Source organism: Nothobranchius furzeri, chromosome 6 (assembly GCF_043380555.1).
Source record: "Nothobranchius furzeri strain GRZ-AD chromosome 6, NfurGRZ-RIMD1, whole genome shotgun sequence".
NCBI classification, from domain to species: Eukaryota; Metazoa; Chordata; class Actinopteri; order Cyprinodontiformes; family Nothobranchiidae; genus Nothobranchius; species Nothobranchius furzeri.
Window position 1 is genome coordinate 33,747,171 of NC_091746.1, and position 25,803 is coordinate 33,772,973.

Sequence of the window (25,803 nt, forward strand, 5' to 3'; positions counted from 1 at the left end):
TGGCTGAATTATTATTATAATTTTTTTTTGCAATGACAGCAGTGTGTGTTTCTGCTGCTGATGCTAGATGTGCCTTAACATCCCTTTCTTTTAGAATCATGGGGTCTAACAGGGTTACGACTGTAGCTGTTGATACAGGCGTTTGCTGACACTGATGCTCTTCCTGTGGGCGTGGATGGAGAGCTCGGTGCAGCTTCCTTAAAGCTGAGGCAGCTCAGAGTGTGCCTTAACTAGGGAACTTCCTAATTCTTCAAGACACATTCTCCTCTTGTACCTACAGGTTGAGTTCCTCCCTTGGTGAATGTTAGAAGAAGAAGAAGAAGAAGAAGAAGAAGAAGAAGAAGAAGAAGAAAATATCATTTCTATAGCGCCTCTCAAGATAAAAATCACGAGGCGCTTCACAAAAACAAAAATTGTAAAAACATAAAGCATTTAGAAAATGTTTAAAAATATATTTAAAATGAGCAAAAATAGACAATTGTGATTAAAAAATGTTAAGAAAGAGAGAGAGTGAACAGGAAAGAGGGAAATCAGTGGATCCTGAGGAAGGTGGAATAGGTGGGGAGAGCAGAATAAAGAGAGTGGTGAAGAAGGTCATGCAAAAACCAGCTTGAACAAGTGAGTCTTCAGCTGTTTTATAAAGGAGACCACTGAGTCCACTCATCTCAGGCTCAGGAGGAGAGAGTTCCAGAGTCTGGGGGCCACAGCAGCAAATGATCTGTCACCTTTGGTCTTTAGCCTGGTGCTGCACATCCAGTAGGCTTTGATCACTGGACCTCAGGGACCTGCTGGGGGTGTAGGGACTGAGAAGATCACCAATGTAAGATGGTGCTTGTCTATGTAAGGCCCTATAGACCAGAACCAGGATCTTGAAATGAATCCTGAAGTTGACTGGCAGCCAGTGAAGCTGGAGGAGAAGCGGGGTGATGTGGGTGTGTTTGGAGGGCTTGGTCAGAAGCCGAGCACAGGCATTCTGAACCACCTGTAGACGGTTCAGGGAGGTTCTGCTCAGACACGTGAAAAGAGAGTTACAGTAGTCTAAGCGTGAGGAGATGAAGGTGTGGACAACTGTCTCAAGTTCAGAGCGGGACAGAATGGGACTCAGCTTAGCAATGTTCCTGAGATGGAAGAAGGAAGAGCGAACAAGAGAACTGACATGAGAATCCAGAGTGAGAGCTGGGTAAAAGGTCACGCCAAGATTCCTGACAGAAGGTTTGGTGTGGGGAGCAAGCTGACCAAGAGAGTCTCTGACAGCGAGCAGACACATGGAGGATGTTACAACACAATCATTGGTCATTTGCTACCAAGTGTAGGTGGCAGTCAGCTTGTCCACTCCTTGTTCGTGTTGGGCTAGGATAAAAGTCTTTGTCATGTCCTGATGACAGCAACCATCAGTACCAGACAACAGCAGTGGTGGTGCCTGTGCTTCACCTGCGACATCTGAGCGAGCAGCTCAGGTTTATATGTGCACTCCCCATCATGGTGAGTTTCCCTATATTTTCAGGGAAGCTGCTTGCAGATTTCCAGGTGTAAATCTGCAGCCATATTTGCCTGGTTTACTGGGAGAGGAATTTCCCACATTCAACATTTTTATAATTATATAGTTTTCTGGAGAAAAAAAATAAAATATAAATTAACAGATTTAGTTACTCTCACCGAAGAATCAGAACACACAGTGTAAAATGACAAGGCCTTTTATTTTGAAACAGGCTGATCAGAGCATAGAAAGACAGGTTCTCACAGGCATTAGAATGAACTCAGAACAGGACTGGTGGTTCATGAGGCCTTCATGATCGCTCATCCTGTCACCAAGAGTGAGCTCCTCAGGCTTTAAGGCATTTCACTACATTGGCATGAAGAGGGCTGGGTAGAGAGGTCCGAGTCCAGACGGTCATTTTTAGATTCCATACTTCTGCTTCAGCTCCTCCACCAGCTTGATGTACTCACTAATGGCATCCTCCTTGTTCTTGCCTGGTCAAAAGAGAAAACATAGACTTAAAACTCATCAAATAACCCAAAGTCTCAACAGTGACTTCCTTTATATTTAGTAAATGGCCTGCATCTTTGTAGCACTTATCGTGGAGATTACAAAGTGCTTTACAGTACCATCGTACACAGACACACACACACACACACACACACACACACACACACACACGGTGATGAGCTACATTGTAGCCCCAGCAGCTCTGGAAACACTGACAGCAGTAAACAATGATCTCCAACCTTTCTGCTTCTCCCAGGCATCCCATTTAGCTTTCCCAGTGAAATCCAGCATCCCTGGACGAGCTGGAAGGAGACAACACACTGGTTTCAGAAACCAAGAAGAAATTCCATCTGTTTTAGAGATTATTGAGTTTATTATCAAAGTCAAGTTTGAGAACCAAGGAGAACTTCTCATAGGAGATACTGTAGTTTATATTGAAATGACTCAAATCTAATATAATCTGAAGGTATGAAGTCCTCCTTCACATTGACCTGTATTCAAACTCAAAGATGACTTGGATTAATCAGTTTTAAAGGGAAAGTTTTACAAACATGTTCTGGAGTGATAAAATCAGTCTTCCGAGGTTTGTCAATAAATCATCTGGTAATTCAATTCAAATCTGCTTCAAAAACCATTTAATATTTGAAGAGAGGAATTAAATAAAATAATAAAATGGATTTCGAAATGAAGAAACTTTTAAAGTTTTGATGAATACTGATGAGTTATCAACAATTCCTGACAGGAAGAATGATTTAGAAAAGCGGGGATTTACCATCATCTGAAACAGAATTTGGCATCTACTGGATGATGAAATCCAAGAGTGCATTGTAGCTCTTTTAGCCTTAAATTAACCAAGTCAAATTTAGAACAAGGGCCTTCCTGAAGTGGATTGAGGAAGCACTCCAGATCAGGTTAGTAAAACTGTATTTGGCTACATTCACATTGCAGGCAAAAGTTCATCAAATCTGATACCCCCCCACATGTGACCAATATCAGATATTTTTATGACAGTCTGAATGCACAGATCCAATTTTTTCAAATCTGATCCAGGTCACGTTCATATGTGGTACTGATTCCGACACATATCTGATGTTTTTGAAAGCGACCGCAGTCTGAGCGGTCATGGAGCATTAAATCCGTCTCCTACGCCAGAGTCAGCGGAGGTGAGCGTCGAGTGTGGATGTTCCTGAGGAGAAGCGCTGACAGAATTCAGGAGTCTGTCTGGACATCCTGTTTTAGGAATCAGAAACATAGAAGAGCATGAGAACGGGAGCGGGAGGTGCTGCTGGAACTAGGGTTGTCACGGTAACCGGTGTAGCGGTAAACCCCGGTAAAAAAGTTGACAATAATAATAACCGTCTTGTTTTTAAAAAAAAAAACTATATTATCTCGGTGGGTTACCGTGGCTGCGGTGTGGGCGCGATGACCCTTACCAGCCACCGTATCATCTGCTGAAGTTGCCGGCGACACATGCGCGCTTTGTTGTTTACAACTAGGGCTGCACGATATTAGGAAAACCTGCGATATTCGATAGCAGTGCTTAATATTGCGATATCGCAGCCCGAAGAGGTAACGTGGATCCCCCTTTCCATGGGCTCACCACTCGTGGGAGGGGCCAAAGGGGTCGGGCGCAGTGTGTGACGGGTGGTAGTCGAGGGCGGGGACCTTGGCGGTCTGATCCTTGGCTACAGAAGCTGGCTCTTGGTACATGGAATGTCACCTCTCTGGTGGGGAAGGAGCCTGAGTTGGTGTGTGAGGTTGAGAGGTTCCGACTAGATATAGTCGGACTCACCTCAACGCATGGCTCTGGCTCTGGAACCAGTTTCCTTGAGAGGAGTTGGATTTTCTACCACTCTGGAGTTGCTCCCACTGAGAGGCACCGAGCAGGGGTGGGCATATAGTTGCCCCCCATCTTGGTGCCTGTACGTTGGGGTTTACCCCAGTGAATGAGAGGGTAGCCTCCCTCCGCCTACGTGTGGGGGGAAGGGTTCTGACTGTGGTCTGTGCTTATGCACCAAACTACAGTTCAGACTACCCACCCTTTTTGGAGACCTTGGAGGGGGTGCTGGAGAGCACTCCTTCCGGTGACTCCCTCGTTCTGCTGGGGGACTTTAACGCTCACGTGGGCAATGACAGTGAGACCTGGAGAGGTGTGGATGGAGGAACGGCCCCCCTGATCTGAATTTGAGTGGTGATTCGTTATTGGACTTCTGCGCCAGTCATGGATTGTCCATAATGAACACCATGTTCAGACATAAAGGTGTCCATATGTGCTCTTGGCACCAGGATACCTTAGGCCGCAGCTCGATGATCAACTTTGTTGTTGTTTCATCTGACCTGCGGCCGCATGTCTTGGACACTCGGGTGAAGAGAGGGGCGGAGCTGTCAACTGACCACTACCTGGTGGTGAGTTGGCTCAGATGGTGTGAGAGGCTGCCGGTCAGACCAGGCAGGCCCAAACGTATCGCGAGGGTCTGCTGAGAACGTCTGGCAGAGTCTCCTGTCAGAAGGAGCTTAAATTCCCACCTCCGACAGAACTTCCAAAATGTTCCGGGGGAGGCAAATGTTCCGTGCCTCCATTGTTGAGGCGGCCGACCAGAGCTGTGGTCGCAAGATTGTCGGTGCCTGTCGTGGTGGCAACCCCTGAATCCGCTGGTGGACACCGGCAGTTAGGGATGCTGTCAAGCTGAAGAAAGAGTCCTATCAGGTCTTTTTAGCAGTGCACTACCAACACTATGTATAGTGGGGACGGTGTGTTGCTGACCTCTACTCAGGATGTTGTGGATTGGTGGGCAGAATACTTCGAAGACCCCCTCAATCACACCGACACTTTTCCAGTGTGGAAGCAGAGTCTCGGGACTTTTTGTGTTGGCCTCTCAAATCTCTGGTGCTGAGGTCACTGAGGTGGTTAAAAAGCTCCTCTGTGGCAAGGCTCCAGGGGTGGATGAGATCCGCCCGGAGTTCATTTAGGCTCTGGATGTTGTGGGGCTGTGTTGGCTGACGCGGCTCTGCAATATCGCGTGGACATCAGGGGCAGTCCCACTGGACTGGCAGACCGGGGCGGTGGTCCGCTTATTTAAAAAAGGGGGACCGCAGGGTGTGCTCCAACTACAGGGGGATCACACTCCTGAGCCTTCCTAGTAAGGTCTATTCAGGGGTTCTGGAGAGGAGGGTCTGTCGGATTGTTGAACCACAGATTCAGGAGGAGCAATGTGGTTTTCGTCCTGGCCGTGGAACACCGGACCAGCTCTAGACCCTTAGGGGGATCCTGGAGGGTGCGTAGGAATTTGCCCAACCCGTCTACATGCAATCCTCATACTAAGCAAGCATCCAGCGAGAGTGGAGAGGAATACTCCCTTTAAACAGGACGAAACCTCCAGAGGATCCTGGCTCAGAATAAGCAGCCATCCACCACGACTCACTGGGGATCGACAAGACAGAGCACACACACACACACACACACGCACACACACAACATACAGGTCCTTCTCAAAAAATTAGCATATTGTGATGAAATTCATTATTGTCTGTAATGTACTGATAAACATTAGACTTTCATGTATATTACATTTATTACGCACAACTAAAGTAGTTCAAGCCTTTTATTATTTCTAATATTGATGATTTTGGCATACAGCTCATGAAAACCCAAAATTCCTATCTCAAAAAATTAGCATATCATGAAAACGTTCTCTAAACGAGTTGTTAACCTAATAATCTGAATCAACTAATTAACTCTAAACACCTGCAAAATATTCCTGAGGCTTTTAAAAACTCCCAGCCTGGTTCATTACTCAAAACCGCAATCATGGGTAAGACTGCCGACCTGACTGCTGTCCAGAAGGCCATCATTGACACCCTCAAGCAAGAGGGTAAGACACAGAAAGAAATTTCTGAACGAATAAGCTGTTCCCAGAGTGCTGTATCAAGGCACCTCAGTGGGAAGTCTGTGGGAAGGAAAAAGTGTGGCAGAAAACGCTGCACAACGAGAAGAGATGACCGGACCCTGAGGAAGATTGTGGAGAAGGACCGATTCCAGACCTTGGGGAACCTGCGGAAGCAGTGGACTGAGTCTGGAGTAGAAACATCCAGAGCCACCGCGTACAGGCGTGAGCAGGAAATGGGCTACAGGTGCCGCATTCCCCAGGTCAAGCCACTTTTGAACCAGAAACAGCAACAGAAGCGCCTGACCTGGGCTACAGAGAAGCAGCACTGGACTGTTGCTCAGTGGTCCAAAGTACTTTTTTCGGATGAAAGCAAATTTTGCATGTCATTCGGAAATCATGGTGCCAGAGTTTGGAGGAAGACTGGGCAGAGGGAAATGCCAAAATGCCTGAAGTCCAGTGTCAAGTACCCACAGTCAGTGATGGTCTGGGGTGCCATGTCAGCTGCTGGTGTTGGTCCACTGTGTTTTATCAAGGGCAGGGTCAATGTAGCTAGCTATCAGGAGATTTTGGTGCACTTCATGCTTCCATCTGCTGAAAAGCTTTATAGAGATGAAGATTTCATTTTTCAGCACGACCTGGCACCTGCTCACAGTGCCAAAACCACTGGTAAATGGTTTACTGACCATTACTGTGCTCAATTGGCCTGCCAACTCTCCTGACCTGAACCCCATAGAGAATCTGTGGGATATTGTGAAGAGAAAGTTGAGAGACGCAAGACCCAACACTCTGGATGAACTTAAGGCTGCTATCGAAGCATCCTGGGCCTCCATAACACCTCAGCAGTGCCACAGGCTGATAGCCTCCATGCCACGCCGCATTGAAGCAGTCATTTCTGCAAAAGGATTCCCGACCAAGTATTGAGTGCATAACTGAACATAATTATTCGAATGTTGACTTTTTTTGTATTAAAAACACTTTTCTTTTATTGGTCGGATGAAATATGCTAATTTTTTGAGATAGGAATTTTGGGTTTTCATGAGCTGTATGCCAAAATCATCAATATTAGAAACAATAAAAGGCTTGAACTACTTCAGTTGTGTGTAATGAATCTAATATATATGAAGGTGTAATGTTTATCAGTACATTACTGACATTAATTAACTTAATCACAATATGCTAATTTTGTTAGAAGGACATGTATATACCAAGTAATGTTTCTATCATTATATTGTGATTTCTTAAATATTCTATTTGGCGAGAAATAAACTTTATTGTATTTATCCTACTGAATCTATAATTAATTCAGCTAAGATGCGTTTCTGTGGAGCCTACAGGTTACCTTACACCGTTTACTGATCCCCTCATGCTATTTTTGTCGTGAGTAGAAATCACGCAAAATCGCAGCTTGGTGCTAAACCATGCCTTTTGTAGTTGTTGATGACTGCAGTGTGCTTCTGTAAGGATAAAGTCTCACCTGTGTTTACATCTCCCACTGTAGCCTGCTTAAACAGGGAGTAGATCTGCAGCATCTCATCATCTGAAGGTTTGGCCTTCAGCTGCTTCACCTCAGCTGCTGCTGTATCAAACTGAGCCTGCAGAGGACAGGATGAACACCAAAAATGTGGAAATTTTCAATAACTGACTGAAACAGAACAGCAATCCTTAGTGTGAGTCTGGTTTTTAAAGTTGAGTTTCTGTCCTGCAACACCTTCCAGTAGCACACTGTTAACACAACCACTCAGTGGTGATCAGCTTCTGGTGTCCTGACACAGGAAATCTGTTATGAAGCAGTAGTTTTCAGGTCATTCTCTCACTCACCTCTACACACCTGTTGATACTTTATCACCAGGTAACAACAAAAGAGCAGATGAGTCATAAAGTCCCATTGGTTGACAGAGATGTAAGTTCTAGATCATAGATCATAGATAAAGGAAAATACTCAGAAACACATTATCAATTATTGTATTGAAAAATAATTCATTGATATCTTTCACAAACCTAAAAACATGGACGTTAGGTTATTGGAGACCATAGGTCCCTATGGAGAGTATCTGGTTTTGTGTCTCTACAGATTAGAGACTTGTCCAGGGTGTCCCCCATGATACACGTAGTTTAACTACAGGCAAGGCCGGATTAACCATATGGGCAACTGGGCAATTGCCCAGGGCCCACGAACTCTAAAGGGCCCAGGGCAGCAAGGGTACGAGCAAAATACTGTACGCCTATCTGTAATCTCCCGCTTTATATTAAACTAGGGTGACCGTACGTCCTGTTTCCCCCGGACATGTCCACTTTTCACTCTCTGTCCGGGGCGTCCGGACTGGGGGTTCTTGTATTGATGAAAATGTCCGGCTTTTCATTCAGGAGCAGGGATCGAAATATGGGGGAGCTGGATATCCTACACATCCAGGGAAGCCGGAAAAAAGTTTTCTACCTATATTACATCATTTATGGACTCTTCTGAGCAGAGAGCATAGAGAGCGGCACAGCGCTGCGTTGTTGCGCAGCGCTCCAGGCAGCTGCTTCCAGTGCAAGGTCCATTCTCAAAGTGGCGCAACCAAAAAACTACAATTAGCACACGATCGTTCATGTCCGCACATATTCTCTACTTTCTGTCTTATTTGCGCCTGAAGCGCTCTACTGCGGAGCCCTGTGCTGCGGTGATTTCACCTCACTGACGCATCGAAACGCGCTCTGCGCTTTGTGGTCAGGAGATCCCTTTGATCTGCTCAAAAGTAACTGATGAGGTGAAAAAGTAAGAATCCAGGCAGCAGATTTTCCGGAGAGTTTAGAGGAGATGCAGGAAGATGAGAGACAGACAGGACAGGAAATGGTTAAATAAAAACAAGAAAACAAAACAAAGTGTTGAAAAGTAAAATGTAGGTAGATTTATCTCCACTACACGTTTTTAACTGTATAAAACATTAAGTTACACACATGTAATATTTATACATCTGATACAATTCAGATCACCTTCAAAACTCAGTCACACACCCAGGGCCGTTTCAAGACATTTTGGGGGCCAAGGCAAAATGACACCCCCCCCCCATAACTGGGCTCCCCAGAAGCCTCCAAACCCTCTCCAGGAGTGTTAGTTATACAGTGTTTATAAAAGCTCCTCAGACATTACTGACATGTTATCAGATGAAAAACTAAATTATCAGACACGCGGTCTCATCTGCTGATTTTCTAAACTTGCAAAAAGTAACAAAACCATCTGAAAGCCACTATTTGTGGATTCTCTGAAAGTTTCCATGGAGTGTGTGACAACTTATTTTTTCATTGATCCTATCGTCTAATCTCACAGCTGAAACAAGCATCCTTAATGATCTGTGCACAGGAAGCTTACCGATGCTGTAGTAAAACAAAAGGTATAATAATTTATTATTAATAAAACCTTTTTGCAGCACTAAAGCAGAAAAATGAGATTTTGCAGTAAATGTGCTAAATATTTACATATGAATTGTTTTCGAGCCCTTTTATTGGCAGAATCTGATATTAATTTAGTTCTTACAAAAAATGGGTCCCAGCGTGGTTTGTGTGGCGTTGCCATAGTGTGACATCATAGGCACAGATCCCCTGTCCTCTTGTTTGGAAATGGAAATATGGTCACCCTACATTAAACAAACTGTCCACCCGGGCTTTTTTGCTGCACAGAGACACTTTGCTGCCTATGACTGAACGTCAGTTGAGAGTCAGTCTCATGCAGACTGACCAATGAAGAGAGGGCCTCAAGTTAAGACCCTCTCCTCATTGGTCAGTCCACACAAGGTGGGTCAAAGGTTACCCTGAGTGGGTTACGTGATGTCAGGCATTCAAGTATTGAGAATATTTACTGCATATTACAGTAATATATTCTGTATGTGACCATATTATGGTGATCCTTGGGTCGTGATGATGGGGCCCTTGAATATTGTTGCCCAGGGTACAACAAAGTGTTAATCTGGCCCTGACTACAGGTGTCTACACCTTTCACACAGAAGCTGAAAATGGTCCGCCCTTCTACCGTAATACATCATGTATTCATTCATCATCACCGCTGCCGCGGAGCAGGTGTCTCCAAAAGCCACCGCACCAGAGTCGGGGACATCGTGGACAGCAAACCGGTCCATCACAGGGACACAAAGGAAACAGCCCTTCACACACTCGCTGAAATTTAATAACAATTAGGATTAATCATTAATGCATGCCTCAGATCGGTGGACGCGCGAGGCCGTTTTTGCCGTGTGGGTTCAAAGTGCAGTTGTTTTACGACACGTCTCTAGAACTAATAGAACTAACGGGTCTGCACGCCGGTGCTGATTGAGCGGGCCAGCCGGTCCGAACCCGGTCCAAACAGGCACCGAACAACATGAAAATGCCCAAGTTCACTCACGTGATTTAAAACGCTAAACGAGCCGTGTTATCATCCAGTATCCGCCGTGGCAAACAGCAAACCCACTGCCTGCCTCCACGATGGTACCGCAGCACCTTTTCACACAACCTACCAGCTTCTTCAGTATCGGGACGCAGCGCTGTAAAAACCCTGTCCTCACATACCTGCAGGTCCGCCATCTTTAGCCTGACAGCAGTGGTCTAGCTGGAAGATGTCTGAAAGGACGAACGAAGTCCACCGACCGTCCGACTCCTCCCCTATCGGACCAACCGTTATGAGTTGACGAGTGACGTCATACGCAATCTCTGGTACCACCCAATCAGGCTCTGGGTCCTTAGGGTCATTAGGATTGACCCCAATCCACAGAAGCTCTGAAATTCACCCCAAAAATAAACAAAAACACAGTAATAGACAACTAAACAAGTAATGAATCTCATTCAAGTCAATTTTTTAAATGTCCTTAAACTATTCCTTTCATGATTCTAAAAATGATGGCTGAAATCTGTCCTTCATTCATTCGTGTATTTATTTTGTGGAACATATTTACCTGCTTTTTACCTATGAAGTGTCTGTTTCCTTAGAAGAAGTAATGGTACAACGGTTTTAAGATGCAGATGTTGGACACATGCTTCCATTCAACACAAATAAAAACGGTCTCCATGTGAAGAAATGAAACACCTGTAGGACCATATGATGAACTAGTCTGGACAGATTCTTTATTTGGATGGAAATAGATGAAGGCAACATAATAAAAGAGTAGAATAAATACAAAATAAGGCGGACAAAAACGGAACATTTGAGTTTTAAATGAACACTATGTGCAACTAATGAAAACTATTACTAACCCTTTAGTAAACCCATGTGTGCACATTTTTATAAGTACTTGATAGGAGCTGAGTCAAAGAAGTCAAACAGGTAAACAACCTGAGCAAAAATGTTGAATATTAATGTTAGTCCTGAAGCTTATTGGTTTAGGTGTTTCACCTCCACTAAATAAATACCTAGTGGGCTTAAAACACACATGTATTCATATTGGTAATAAAGGTTATTAACGTCATTGTGCAGAAAACCTTTTCACCTCATTAGGAGCCAGGTTTATAAACAACACCCTGCTCCTGTTAATGGGGACTAATGGTTAATTATTATTACATGGTTATTATTTTTGCAGTAGTCCAGGTGTCCACATGATCTAGTCTGACCCATTCAGCTGTTTCCATCAAGTGAAACACTTTAATAAACACAAATAAAGCAAAGTCAGGCTTCCATGAACCAGTAAGTGCCCAAAGTTCTGTTTACATGAACAGGAAGTGAAACATCTGGAGACGGGTCAGGGCTACCGTAAGATTCCTCTGTGGAGACATCAAGGTCCAGTTGGTTTTTCTGGTTCTGGCACCAGATCGCCTGCTGGAACCTCAGTCACCAGGTCACCACGAGGTTCTGGGGTTTGCTTTGTACAAACCATAGTCCTCTTTCCTGAAGAAGGCCACTTCTGTTTCATTAGCTGGAGACAAAAACACAGAACACAGATTTGATCAGACACACATTCTCCTCTGGCCATGCAGGACCTCTCAGTTACTGGTCTACAATCTCCTCTGGAGGTCCATGTGTGGGAGGGTGAGCCAGGACAGAAGACCAAAGTGACTATGGTAGTGGTCTAGTATGATCTAGTCTATTGGTCAGGGTCAGACCTGGGTCAGAGGTCACAGATTCTTACCAACTCCTGCAGATCGCAGGGTTTGTCCATCCTGCAGGATGAGCTTATCATCTTCATCCACACTCATAACCAGCTCGTTTGTCTGGAAAACAGAACCAGGTCAGAGGTTCAGGGGGCTGCTTCAGACCAAAGACTGAATCAAAACTCATTTGGTCTGTGTTCAGTAATCCCTCAGGTGACTCGTTTCCTCAGAACCGTTTACAGTTCAGCAAACCAAACCCAAATCTTTCAGTTCAGTTTATTCATGACGCACCAGTCATCTTTATGTGCTGCACATAACAATATATCCAAATCAAATCAGGCCCAGATTCAGACTAACCGGCTGCTGCGAAGGTCAACCAACCATCCAAGTTCATTTATAGAGCACTTTCCACAACCCTGGAAGGTGACCAAAGTTCTTAACATAAGAATGAAAGGTAGAGAAAATCCCCACAAAAATAAACATAAAATCTATTTAAGATCACATAAAAACATATAAATAGCAAGACCCTAAAATCAATAACTCAAATAAAATAAGTCTCAAAGCCAAACGAGAGGTCCGCTGTAAAAAATAAAAACTTTATTAGTAAAAAGCCTGCTGGAAAATATATGCTTTGAGTTTGCTTTTTAAAAGTGGCAATTCTGTAGACGCAGGTCTGTGGAGAGCTTGTTCCAGAGTCCAGGTGCTGCCACTGAAAAGAGCAATCACACTACGGCTTATATCTGGACTGAGGAAGTTCAAGGAAAAGCTTGTTACATGATCTTGTAGTAAAAACAATGCACTTTGTCTTCTCTTTATTTAAGAGCAGGAGATTATCAGAGAGCCACAGCTGGAGGTAATCGAGGCAACTCAGCAGGGACGTTATAGTGACACTGGAATTTGGACTGATTAGTAAATATATTGGAACATCGCCAGAATAACAATGAAAACAAAGGTTATGTCTAGTTATGATTCTTCCAAGTGGTAGCATGTATAAAGAAAAGAGCAGCAGACCAAGAACTGATCTCTGAGGAACACCACTGGAAAGAGAGGCTTTCGCAGAGAAAACATCACCTACCTACCATCACTGAGAAAGTCCTATCTGAGAGGTTGATTTATTTTACTTTTATTTATCCAGATGAGTCGACTGAGAACTCATTCTCATTCACAACAACAATCTGGCCAAGAGGCATCAGAAACAGACACGTAGTTAGATTTACATTAAAGAAAAACAAAGAAGATAAAAGCATACAAGATATAAATAAGATAAAACAGTTAGGCATTAAGACAAAGGACTGTTACCATTTACAATATATACAAGCAAGGTAGGAAGGAAGCAAACCATTTTAAGACTTTACCACCAAAACCAACAAAGTCTTCAAGGCGTGAGACAAGAATTTTATGATCAAACGTATCAAAGGCAGCCAAATAGTCCAGCATGGCCAGCCTACTGTCACTATGAGCCTTCTGGAGTGCCGATTCAGTGCTGTGCCATGATCCAAATCCAGATTGGATGGTTTTTATGATAGAGGTGTTGAAAATTGTTGAACTTGATTAAAAACAAGCTTTTGAAATGGGTCAAAAATTTGAGAGAACAGAGGGATCCAAGTGGTTTTTTTTGAGTAGAAGCCGAACCACAGCATGATTAAAACCTGATGGAAAATACCAGAACTCAGGGAAGAGTTAAACAGAGCATGGATAAAGTAACCACTGACTGGAAAGACATCTTTAACACACTTTAACAGAAAGATTATTCAAGTTTAATAAAAAGAGATCGTTTATAAAAGGTCAATTTGTCAAACCGCTCCTGAATAAAGGAGTCAGCAGACTGGATTGAATTATCCATCCATAGCTACAGAACAAGATCCAGATGGACTGGATTGAATCCTGGCTGATACCTAAACCACCTGACAGAAATGGATCTAGACCGACAAACCCAGAGCCAGATGCTAAGAACTGGATCTAGACTGTGACAGTACCTTAGCTCCATGAGCCTGATGGATGATCTTCATCGTGTCTGAAAATACAAAAATCAGAGTCAAAAACCCAACGTATAGCTGACAGAACCATGAAAACTGACCTGCACTTGTATAGTCATGCATATAGAGTGTATAGAGTCAGCGCTTCCACTAGAGTGTATCATTCATCCATTCACACACACATTCACGCAATGATGGTGATGAGCTACAATGTAGCCACAGCTGTTCACTGACAGAGGCGAGGCTGCCGAGCACAGGCGCCACCGGTCGCTCCGACCACCACCAGCAGGCAGGGAGGGTTAAGCGTCTTGCCCAAGGACACAACAGCAGAGTTCTCTGCCAGGAGCCAGGATCAATCTTACAACCTGCTGTAACTCCTGAGCTTCTTGCTGCCCCATCTGGACCTGATCCCTGGCAGGACTTTAGACACTGAAGGCTGGACCTTGACCCCAAGGGGCTCATATGTCATGTTCATGGGTACAATTATTTTAGTTCATCCAAAGATTTTCTTAAGACATCAAATCCTTAAATATTATAGACCCAGTATAGAACTCAGTGACCCTGGTCTGGCACATGAACTGGATCTTAACATCTGACACCAAGTTTCAGGCATAAATGAGAGGCGGGTACCGTAGGGAAAGGTTCTGAAGGGCGGAGGGAGCCCAGCTCTTGTTGATATGTCTGGAAGAGATTAAGAGACACAATCAAGTTCTGCTCTGACACACAGTATGGTCAGAACTCCCAGAATGGACCACAACCACCAGCCCGTGTCTTAAGGTAATCCAACAACATGATGACCACTTTGTCATGGTGCAGTTCTGGTTCTGGGGCATGGTAGTCTGGATCCATGGAAGTTAAGATTACAGATCTTTAATCATTGGAGACTGGCATCTTCCTTGACAGTTTTTAAGTCTAAAGACCCACTATTTTACCCTTGCTTTTAACAGTTAGCTGTTACTTTGGTTTTTACTACTCTTATTTTATCATCCATTGTAATGGTTTTTATCGGAACTATTGTGAGGTTTTTATCGGAACTTTTTTATTGGCTGTTGACTGTATTTTATTGCTCTGTTTTATGTTTTTATCTCTGTTATTGTGTGACTGTTCAGCACTTTGGTCGGCCGTATGGCTGTGTTTTTAAAGTGCTATATAAATAAAGGTGGTATGGTATGGTATAGTAATGATGGTGAATAGTCCTCATCAAAACCTGCCAGACCATCTATCACCATCATTTTCAGGTGTGTCTCACCTAAATTTCAATTATAACAAATTCCTAAGAGCAGAATTTGTTCTCATTTGTTTATCTGACAAAACACATCACCATATACAACAGTTGGAAAGAAACACTTTTTAACCTAAAGGTTGTTAGATCCTCACTCAACGCCAATGCATGATGGGAACATAAAACATCCGGGACTTCAGACTGGACCACTACTAGCCACTTTTGGTTAAATTTAAGTTTTTTATTTGGTATTTAGCTTTACCATTAAACATCAGGTGCTGTGTCTATGTGTGTCCTCCCGATACGCAGTGTTCCACTTGAAGAAACGAACATTTAAATGTAAATTATTTTAAAATGCAACAAATGAACAGGTAAGAAAAAAATAAGTGTTGGTTTTCCTTCTGAGCAGTGTCAGTTCTCCGAGTCATCATGGCGTCTCCTGCTACAGTGAATAAAACAACAAAAATAATACGATCTGTTGTTGTAGAGGTTTTCTCAGAATACTGAATCAAAACAATTTTATGGCAGAAATGAGAAAAGTTACAGAAGGAACTGTTTTTACTACAAGGGGGCGCATCTAAACGTAACACCGGTTCGACTCACCTTCTCTGACGACACGCATAAAGTCCTGGACCGTCTGGTCCAGATTGACTCCGTGGAACACTACAGGCTTGAAATTCCTGTGTTCGAAAGACCGGACCAGCCGAACCGTGACCACAGCTTCAGAGTCCATGTTCCGCGAGAACCGCCGACCGGACCGGTCTGTTTACCGTCGGAACGCTTTGAGATGGTTCAGACCTGACCAATCGATTTCTGAGCGCTTCCTCCTCTATTATTATTATTATTATTATTAAATTGTTTTTACCGGATTGTGGTCCTGCTACCCATGGATATGTATATAATTTATATACACATGCTGCTACCCACCAAGGTGCACAAGTTGAGATAAACGTTTTGGAAAAAGTTTAAATCGTATTGTCAGACCAAAAAGCATGCAATATATATATATATATATATATATATATATATATATATATATATATATATATATATATATATATATATATATATATATATATATATATATATATATATGTGAGCTGTACCACCCAAAGTGCATTGGAGGCCATCCCAGGAAGGAATTTTTGTTGGCTTTGATCAAAACAGTTCTATGTATTGAGTGCACTACTGAGACAGTTCAAAAATACAATACATCAAAAGAAACAAACATCAGAGGTGCATGTTTTATGATAATGATAATAGTGTTGTGGACTATAGCATATAGGACGAACATCTTGAAAGTGTGGAAAATGTGCAGATGTGAGGGTTAGCAAACTGAATGCTCACTGCCCACAACAAATGTGTGTAGCTTTCTGTTATAGAGCAGTTTGTGAGAGCCCTTAAACGAACAAGGGATCCATGTTGTCTTAAAGGTGTGTAGCAGTGAGGATTAGCTACATTTATTAATGATCAATAAGATGTGATATTCCACATAAGCATGAATTATCAATCTGATTGGTCTTTGAATGTTTGATTTAATATTACTTTTTTGTTCTTTGACTATTCAGGGAAACACTCATTTCATATTAATTCAGACAGAGTCAAGTATATAGTTTTATTTAAAAAAGTAGGTCAATTTTTCTAAACTAGTGATTATACATGACGAAGTATGAATGAAATGATGGAATGTAAGCTAGATGTTTATAGCAAAACCTTGTAAGTATCTGACAGATCTTTTGATGTCTGGGTTGTAAAATCAGTTTGGCTGCATGGTTTGATAAGCTAGAGATTTTTCAAAAAACCATCCAACACCATTGTGCAGAGTCTATGTTACCCTTGTATGACGGTCGCTCTCGGTGGTCCGGAGGGAAGGCAGCATGAGTGGTGAGTTCACTGGACGCTGTGGCTATGAGTAAGGTCTAGCTGCAGACGCAGCCCCGGCCAAACGCGCCTATGTACAAAACACGCGTGCATGTATGAAGATGAGAACTCGCATGCGTGTTGCAAGAGATGGAAATGACGTTTCAGGTAAAGACAGATTTATATTTTTACAACTTGTGAAGATTTTGTACTTTAAATTTGAACGTTTAAGACATACAGTGGGGCAAAAAAGTATTTAGTCAGCCACCGATTGTGCAAGTTCTCCCACTTAAAATGATGACAGAGGTCAGTAATTTACATCATAGGTACACTTCAACTGTGAAAGACAGAATGTGAAAAAAAAAATCCATGAATTCACATGGCAGGATTTTTAAAGAATTTATTTGTAAATCAGTGTGGAAAATAAGTATTTGGTCACTTCAAACAAGGAAAATCTCTGGCTCTCACAGACCTCTAAGTCTTCTTTAAGAAGCTTTTCTGTCCTCCACTCGTTACCTGTATTAATGGCACCTGTTTGAACTCATTATCTGTATAAAAGACACCTGTCCACAGCCTCAAACAGTCAGACTCCAAACTCCACTATGGCCAATACCAAAGAGCTTTCGAAGGACACCAGGAAAAGAATTGTAGACCTGCACCAGACTGGGAAGAGTGAATCTACAATAGGCAAGCAGCTTGGTGTGAAAAAATCAACTGTGGGAGCAATTATCAGAAAATGGAAGACATACAAGACCACTGATAACCTCCCTCGATCTGGGGCTCCACGCAAGATCTCATCCCGTGGGGCCAAAATGATCATGAGAACAGTGAGCAAGAATCCAAGAACCACACGGGGGACCTGGTGAATGACTTGCAGAGAGCTGGGACCACAGTAACAAAGGTCACCATCAGTAACACACTACAATGGCAGGGAATCAAATCCTGCAGTGCCAGACATGTTCCGCTGCTGAAGCCAGTGCATGTCCAGGCCCGTCTGAAGTTTGCCAGAGAGCACATGGATGATACAGCAGAGGATTGGGAGAATGTCATGTGGTCAGATGAAACCAAAGTAGAACTTTTTGGTATAAGCTCAACTCGTCGTGTTTGGAGGAAGAAGAATACTGAGTTGCATCCCAAGAACACCATACCTACTGTGAAGCATGGGGGTGGGAACATCATGCTTTGATGCTGTTTTTCTGCTAAGGGGACAGGACGACTGATCCGTGTTAAGGACAGAATGAATGGGGCCATGTATCGTGAGATTCTGAGCCAAAACCTCCTTCCATCAGTGAGAGCTTTGAAGATGAAACGTGGCTGGGTCTTCCAACACGACAATGATCCCAAACACACCACCCGGGCAACAAAGGAGTGGCTCCGTAAGAAGCATTTGAAAGTCCTGGAGTGGCCTAGCCAGTCTCCAGACCTGAACCCCATAGAAAATCTGTGGAGGGAGTTGAAAGTCCGTGTTGCTCGGCGACAGCCCCAAAACATCACTGCTCTCGAGAAGATCTGCATGGAGGAATGGGCCAAAATACCAGCTACTGTGTGTGCAAACCTGGTAAAGACGTATAGTAATTGTTTGACCTCTGTTATTGCCAACAAAGGTTACGTTACAAAGTATTGAGTTGAATTTTTGTTATTGACCAAATACTTATTTTCCACCCTGATTTACAAATAAATTCTTTAAAAATCCTGCCATGTGAATTCATGGATTTTTTTTTTCACATTCTGTCTCTCACAGTTGAAGTGTACCTATTATGTAAATTACTGACCTCTGTCATCATTTTAAGTGGGAGAACGTGCACAATCGGTGGCTGACTAAATACTTTTTTGCCCCACTGTAGTTTGATTGATAGCGCATTCGTAATTTTTTTCTGAAACACTTGTATATAAAATTAAGCATTATTGGCGTATAAACATATTCTTTCAATTGTGTTGTTCGCTGGGAGGGCCGCCGTTATTGAGCTCCGGGGTAGCTCAACAGGGGGGCGTGTTTGGCTGGGGCTGTAGCTAGTAATTATTGCCTGTTGTTGCGGCATTGGTACCTACCTCTTCCGGTTTGTTTTTTGTTTTTGCGCTTTCAATTTGGTTTTGCGTTTTGTGATTTGTTTTTGTGTTTAGTGAATTTGTTGTTGTGCTTTTCAATTTGTTGGGCGTTTTGTGATTTGTTTTTGTGTTTAGTGAATTTGTTGTTGCGCTTTTCAATTTGTTGCGTGTTTTGTGATTTGTTTTTGTGTTTAGTGAATTTGTTGTCACGCTTTTCAATTTGTTGTGCGTTTAGTGATTTGTTTTTGCGCTTAGTGATTTTTTTGTTGCATTTAGTGAATTTGTTTTTGCGCTTTTCAATTTGTTGTGCGTTTTGTGATTTGTTTTTGCATTAAGTGATTTGTTTTTGTGGTTTGCACTTCAGGGCCACCGTATCAAAGAGTCATAGTTCCCTTTGAATTCAGATTTCACTGGCCATGAGATGCAACCAGGGTCTGCAAGTTAGACGTTCCACATCTGAGGAGCTGTAATATCTGAAATCACTCACAAGCGTTGCAGAGAGGCTTTGACCTCGGGGTCATAATAGAGAAAAATAGAGGAAAACAGAAGAAAGATGCAATGGTTGACAGCTTGCAGGTTCAGGTGTTTGTCTCCAGGTAAAGAAAAAAAAATTAAGAATTTTCATCAGTTTTTATTGTTTAGTTATATTACTTGAAACTCACCTTACTGTTAATTGAGATTAAATATTGACATATCCACCATTGTTACAAAAATACACGGGCTTGTTCTAATTTTTCACACATGAACAAAATACAACAACAGTTTGGAATGCATATAAAAAAGTAGAAACACTCCAAAATGAAAAGAAGCTTGAATACTCTGACAATCCTGAAGAATAGAAAGATCCCAGGAAAGATAAAGCGATGGGACAGTTTAATTTACTACATGCACCAGAACATGTATTAACTTTGATTTGTGAACTATCTCATCATTATGAAGAGCCAACAATGGAACCCTAAAACACAATTAAACATGTTCAGGTACAACGGTAAAAATGAACAGGAGCATGTAAAAAAATAAGAACAGGCTACAGAGGAAACTGTGATCCTGACAGGTCATCATCTACAACAGGATGCTGTGCTGATTTAAGGTTCTGAATTTACTGGAAACAAGAAAATAACCAACAGTCACGCCATGAGACAGGATGCACATCTTTAGCAGCAGCTACGCAGAAATGTTTGTATTTATGCTAAGGGTAAGTATATGAGCACAACCAGGGTACAGTCACACTCCAAAACCCAGTAAACAGGTGGAAACACATGACCTGTAAATAATGAGCATGTTATGTTGGAGTATAATCTAAGTTAATTAAACTAGCAACAGAACCAAAGTTGTTTATTTATTTTTATAAGTGTTTGGATCATGTTCGAACAGTTACAGTAAAGGAGATCTGTTAAGGAGTGAGTGGAGTGTTAAATATTGTCACTAGGTGGCACTCTTGCATTGTGTGTTTTAGGTTCAGTCTGCACTGACTTTATCAACCAGATAGGAGCTGACTGCTGCACACTCACAGATTAACAAACACTAATAGTAGAAATAAAGTGATTTCCAATGAGCTCTGGTTACAAATCGAACACCCTCATGCTTATTGGGTTGATTACACCTGTCACTGGAAACCTCAGAACATGACATGTCACAGACCTGTTGGCTCTTGTGTATAAAGTCCTGAGCTGATTCAGTGCAAAAATAAATAATTAAATAAAAAATAATAATAAAACTGATCTCTTTTTAACCTGCTGCACTATCTCTTATCTATATCTAGATTTTATCTGCATGTTTTTGCTGGTTTTAAATGATTTTATATGTTTTTATTATTTATTTACTTATTTATTATTATTATTTTAATGCTTATTTCTGCTGTGCAGCGCTTAGTTTGGTCCTTGGGCCACGTGAAGGCGCAATATAAATAAAGTTTTAGTTAGTATCTCAGAGTTCAAGAGTTCAGATCCAGCAACATCTCACCTCAAACAGAAGGTTTATCCCAATATCTTCAGTGTTTGGGTTTTTTTTCCTCCCAGAAATCTGTGCAGCTCTGGAAATGTTTGCTGTTTATTAGTTTGTTGCAAAATGGTGCAGATTGAATACAACCTTTATAAGATATTTACTCTGTTTTCACATTATCACAGCCTGTCCAACAGAAATATCTCATGAAAAGGTATAAAACTCCCGGTACTGCTAATTCCTCTGCTTGGTCCAGTGAGTGTGTTTTCTACCAGTTATCAGCCTTCCATATAACAGGTAATTATAAACATGTAAATAGTATCTGCGTCTTTTATGTTCTAAAACCAGCTGTAAATGTAACTGCCCCTAAGATAGAAATAGCAGATTTACACTTAAAGTCTCATATTCTGTGGTCTTTTCTTATGTGTGCTACGTTCAGGGGCCATAAACCTTTGTAAGCTTTTATATTCAGAGCTCTGGACCCGCATGTGTTTTATCTAAAATTAACCAAGTGTTCTAAACTTATTTAAGTCTCATTGAGGTGCAACTGTTGGCAACAAACTGCACCTGTGCTTTTTCTCAAAGTAAATCCACACCCCAGAGGGCTTAGATCAGTTGGACCTCGGGACAGAAAGGATGGCCGCCTGGCAGAACCAGCAGAAGAAGAAAGTGAACGTCCATGATCAAGATTTTATGAGCCTTTTCTCTCCATCCACCCAATGAAAGATTCCTAACAAAAGTTGAGGGTTTCAGCTCTCAGATGAATGTGAGTATTCAGTTCTGATTTTACTATTGTTGCTTTTGAAGTTGATTACTAACCAGTCAGATGTCATGTTGAGCTGTTTGCCTGCTCTTGCATAAAGCTGTGCTAAATGCATTTGACAAAATAGAGTAGTGGACATTCCCTGTGTGTGTGCTTACTCCCTGGTGGTAAAAACATTAGGAATTTTGTGTCAGAATAAAATTAGAAAGTTTTATTTGTTGTTTTAGCCCAAAGTATCCTTGTGACTGTTTTCCATGTTACAGAAATGTATCGAGTCCAGTACCAAGAGCCAGAATCACACGAGGAGATCTACCATAGACAAGGAACAGAAATTAACCATAGACCTTTTTGGATACATGCAGCCATGCAGATTTTCTCCTTGCTTGTTATTACGTGGATTCCCAAAATCACGTGCAGAGTTGTAATTCTCCCGTGATTTTGTGACCTCATGGGACCAGCTGTGTGGAATGCTGTTTCACATCTGAAACGCTGCCTGTTGTGGGTAAAACGTCTTTATTATGTCACACACCTCTCACGCATCTGGCGGAAGGGAGGGGTTGGAGTGGCTGATCTTATTTCAAAAACAACAAAATTACATTTCTCGGGGAAACTGGTTTTAGGTGTTGTTCAGGTTGCTACAATTTTAAACGGTTAAAATATATAACTGATGAAAAATTGGACAACAGTCAGGATTTTCTTACATCTACAGCATCAGCTCTTTGTGACCCAGCCTGCCATAAAATGCCTTGCCAAAATTTCAAATGTACTCGAATGGTACCAAATGAAGACTCCAACTAGCTGTATGGTATATATGTTAGGACATCCTCATGTGTCAGACATCGGACTTCTGATGCCATTAGACACAGAGGGATCTGAAAAGAAGGTCAGGAAAAAGTCTGTCAGACAAAAGTTTAACAGGCAAAACAACCTTTTTCCTTAGGCCCTTCTTACTGATAAACTTTTTCCCGTGAACTTTTTGTCTGATGCTATTTAGATGACACGTCATCCAACTAAAGTCTTTTTTTAAAGTAACTAAATACTTTAGTTGGATTATACTTTAACAGTGAAGCTGAAGTCTTCCTCTGCGGAGGACTCAATCTAATGTTCAACATTAGTCCGGGTATAAAAGAAAACCAGAAAAGGTGCTGTATTTGTTGTTGTTCCCACCATGCGCTTTCCCACCATCCAGTTTGACATAAATCTCATCCCCAGAATCCAGATACAGGACGACGCTGTTGCTGGCAGAGTCGTAGTTCTGGTCAGCATCCTGTGCAATGGCACTGGCTCGGACCTGCGAAGTAAAAGCATGATGCATCTATGAGGGTCTTCAGACTCAAGCTGAATCTTTCTATCTGACAAGCTCCAGTCACACCAGCAAAGGTAGGCTGTCTGTGATTGGTCCAGGTGGGTAAATCTTAAATTTGCCTGGATTCTCAAGCAAGACTGGTTATAGCCAAAGCTACACCTGTTAAATCAGCACAGGTATTAAAGACATGTAAAAACAAAAGCACTCACCTGTCCATTTTTGCATAAATCTGCCCACATGCTTGTTCCATCTCCTCCGCGCATCAACACCTGATAGGTGAAAAAATAAATCCCAGACACCTTGCATGTAAACTTTCCAGTTGCCAGGTCATAGCTATTTCCCAAATTTGTGACAACATCATCAAAATGCAACACTTCATATCCTTCGTGGGGGTTTTTCAGACCCACATAAAAGGCGATTCTTGTTCCTTGAGCACCAACGCTCAGCTCTTCGCCAGTTTCATCCAGTTTTGTGCCTAATATTCCCGGATTTCCCACCTTGACAGAGTCTCCTCTGTGACCTGGCAGCCCTCTTGGACCAGGTGGTCCTCGTTCTCCTGGTGGCCCTCTTGGCCCAGGTTTTCCTGGTTGACCCGTTTCACCTTTTGTCTCTTGTACAAAGGCAGTTGATGGAACAGAGGTCAGGTCCTGCAGGACTTCAGTAGCACTCAATTTGTGATTGTAAGGGTCACAGATCATACGGCAGGTTCCCATCATCTCATAACGAGCATCGGCCTTGGCGTTTTGAACCATCAGGGTAACTGCTATGATAAGAATCAAAAACATGGCGATGTCTGTGACTGCGATGACAACTTTCTTCCACGGCAGAGTCTGAGAGATGAGCTTTAGGATGTGATGGTGAATCTGAGGGGAGCGAATGTGTCCAGTAAAAAGAGAGAGCAGTGGTGGCATCACTCAGGGCGGTGCCACTTTAACTCGGCCTCACACAGCTGACAGGGTGATGATTTGTTTGGGCGTGGGTGACACTGTGGATCTCAGAGCAGAAAGAGGCTTCCAGCGGTTTTTGTTTGTCTGCATCAAGCAGCAGGGGAGTCTATTACTACTTGGACTAAGGTTCTCCTCCACTGACAGTGGCAGCAGAAGAATCACTGAGTCTGTGTTCAGATTACGACCCGAGTCCCTGTAAACATGATGGAAGTTTTAAATCCAGTCAGATAAGTAAATGAAATGTCCCTTTTTAATCCTAACTTTCAGCAGCACTTTGTTTATAATCAGTTTCAGTTGCACTTTCTGCTTGTTTGAGCAAATAAATGAAGCTTTAAGAAGCTTTATTTCTTGAATTTATTTATTATCATTGTCATTAAATTGAAGTTGGACAGATGACTTGATTATGACTTGAAAATTCAAAGTTAAGGTCTTGGACTTGACATGGACGTCCTCATCGCTGACTTTGGACTCGACTTGGGCTTGGTTGTCTTTGACTTGGATTTGACTCGAGACTTGACTGAAAAGATTTGTGACTTACTTGTGACTTGCAAAGCAGTGACTTGGTCACACCTCTGTTGTAGTTCTTCTGGAAGTAAATTCTGATAGCTCAATAAACATAACTGGCCAAACTGAGATAGTTAATCTTTGGGGTAATTTTAGTGCCCGACTAATTAAATACTTACAAATGGATGAGACACCACATCAGTCTTTCTTGTTCACTAAGGAACAGGATGAAGGAATTTTCTTAATTCACTTTGAATCCGGAAAAACTGCCAAAATGAGACACTAACTCCCTTACAGATGGTATTGATTCTGAAAGATGTGATAAAACAGTATGGTATTGTCTGCATACATTGCTATTTTGTGTTCCATCCTCATAATTTTAATCCTGGAGTGAGATCTAATATCGCCAGAGGCTCCTTTGCTATTATAAAAAGTAGTGGAGAGATAGGTGATCCTGTACTCAAGTTAATTCAAACGGCTGAGAGACAAGTTCGTTAGTAGATATTTTTGCAGAGGAATTGGCTAATAAAATCTCAGTCCATCATCTAAAATACTCTCCAAAACCCAAATGCCTAAGCATCTCAAGTAAGTGTAGCCATTTTATTCAGTCTAATCCCTTCTCTGCATCAAGTGATAAAATAGTATCCGGAGAACCCTCGCAGATATGGATCAAATTTAGAACCCTTCTGAAGTTGGGGTAGATCTTCATTTAGTAATATTTGACAGTTTGATTTGTCAGAACCATGAGACTATTGGACGTTTAAATAGCCACTGAGCTTCTGGTGGATATAAAATAATTTTGCCCCCAAAGTGGTGCAGCTGAGTCCACATCGGCTGTCTGAACGCCTCAGGTCCTGTTTATTTTTAATCTTCAAATATTCACAAATATCACCCCAATCCTCCCCACCACCACCACCACCACCAGGGTTGGACACCACTGTGTTAGATGGTCTTGGGACAAATATTGAAAACATCTTTCATTGAGCAGAGAAACACAATGCCCTCTTTATTCCCTGCTATTTACCAGAAGCAGCAGATCTGTTCGTGACTCAGAGCTGACCACTATGGACTACAACATTTATTAGGATCTTGAGATTTGGGGAAGACCGGTTAATTGTTGATTTCAGATCCTTTAAATGTGCATAAGAACATCTTGTGGTCAAATTTAGGCACTGCAGTTTATGTGTCAAAGCACACATCCACTCTCAGCTCACAACCCCATGACTTTAATGGCGAGTTTCCAGTTATGGACCAGTTCCAGAAGATTCAAGAAAACAATTGAAAAGGAGTCAGACACAGTAAGTTGATAAGTA

General features: G+C 42.2%; 3 protein-coding genes across 5 annotated transcripts; all 3 read right to left on the minus strand.

The window, feature by feature from the left end:
* Window positions 1-1,678: 1,678 nt before the first annotated feature.
* Window positions 1,679-10,555, minus strand: LOC107390285 (diazepam binding inhibitor (GABA receptor modulator, acyl-CoA binding protein)). Of its 3 annotated transcripts, XM_015966906.3 has the most exons (4): window positions 10,414-10,555; window positions 7,349-7,466; window positions 2,227-2,289; window positions 1,679-1,971 (listed from the first exon to the last, which is right to left on the minus strand). In XM_015966906.3, the coding sequence occupies exons 1-4, from the start codon at window positions 10,426-10,428 to the stop codon at window positions 1,898-1,900; spliced, it is 270 nt and encodes an 89-aa protein (XP_015822392.1). In that variant the 5' UTR covers window positions 10,429-10,555; the 3' UTR covers window positions 1,679-1,897. The 3 variants fall into 3 exon arrangements, with proteins under 3 accessions (XP_015822392.1, XP_070408241.1, XP_054603165.1); XM_070552140.1 differs by lacking the exons at window positions 1,679-1,971; window positions 2,227-2,289 and adding an exon at window positions 2,959-3,217; XM_054747190.2 differs by lacking the exons at window positions 1,679-1,971; window positions 2,227-2,289 and adding an exon at window positions 5,015-5,408.
* Window positions 10,556-10,940: 385 nt separating this feature from the next.
* Window positions 10,941-15,923, minus strand: c6h2orf76 (chromosome 6 C2orf76 homolog). The gene is made up of 5 exons (XM_015966905.3): window positions 15,727-15,923; window positions 14,532-14,582; window positions 13,902-13,939; window positions 11,964-12,045; window positions 10,941-11,750 (listed from the first exon to the last, which is right to left on the minus strand). Exons 1-5 carry the CDS (start codon window positions 15,854-15,856, stop codon window positions 11,674-11,676), a joined length of 378 nt encoding a protein of 125 aa, XP_015822391.1. The 5' UTR covers window positions 15,857-15,923; the 3' UTR covers window positions 10,941-11,673.
* Window positions 15,924-22,786: 6,863 nt separating this feature from the next.
* LOC107390283 (complement C1q-like protein 2) lies at window positions 22,787-23,824 on the minus strand. The gene is made up of 2 exons (XM_015966903.3): window positions 23,249-23,824; window positions 22,787-23,024 (listed from the first exon to the last, which is right to left on the minus strand). The coding sequence occupies exons 1-2, from the start codon at window positions 23,822-23,824 to the stop codon at window positions 22,845-22,847; spliced, it is 756 nt and encodes a 251-aa protein (XP_015822389.3). The 3' UTR covers window positions 22,787-22,844.
* Window positions 23,825-25,803: the final 1,979 nt, after the last annotated feature.

Coding starts and splice junctions, on each gene's coding strand:
- LOC107390285 (XM_054747190.2), bottom strand. Junction 5,409..7,348: donor AGTGGGAGATGTAAACACAG/GTGAGACTTTAT, acceptor GTCGATCCCCAG/TGAGTCGTGGTGGATGGCTG.
- c6h2orf76 (XM_015966905.3), bottom strand. CDS start 15,856: ATGGACTCTGAAGCTGTGGTCACGGTTCGGCTGGTCCGGTCTTTCGAA. Junction 14,583..15,726: donor TATGCGTGTCGTCAGAGAAG/GTGAGTCGAACC, acceptor AATCTCTTCCAG/ACATATCAACAAGAGCTGGG. Junction 13,940..14,531: donor CTTCAGAACCTTTCCCTACG/GTACCCGCCTCT, acceptor TTGTATTTTCAG/ACACGATGAAGATCATCCAT.
- LOC107390283 (XM_015966903.3), bottom strand. CDS start 23,824: ATGTTTTTGATTCTTATCATAGCAGTTACCCTGATGGTTCAAAACGCC. Junction 23,025..23,248: donor ATTTATGCAAAAATGGACAG/GTGAGTGCTTTT, acceptor TTTACTTCGCAG/GTCCGAGCCAGTGCCATTGC.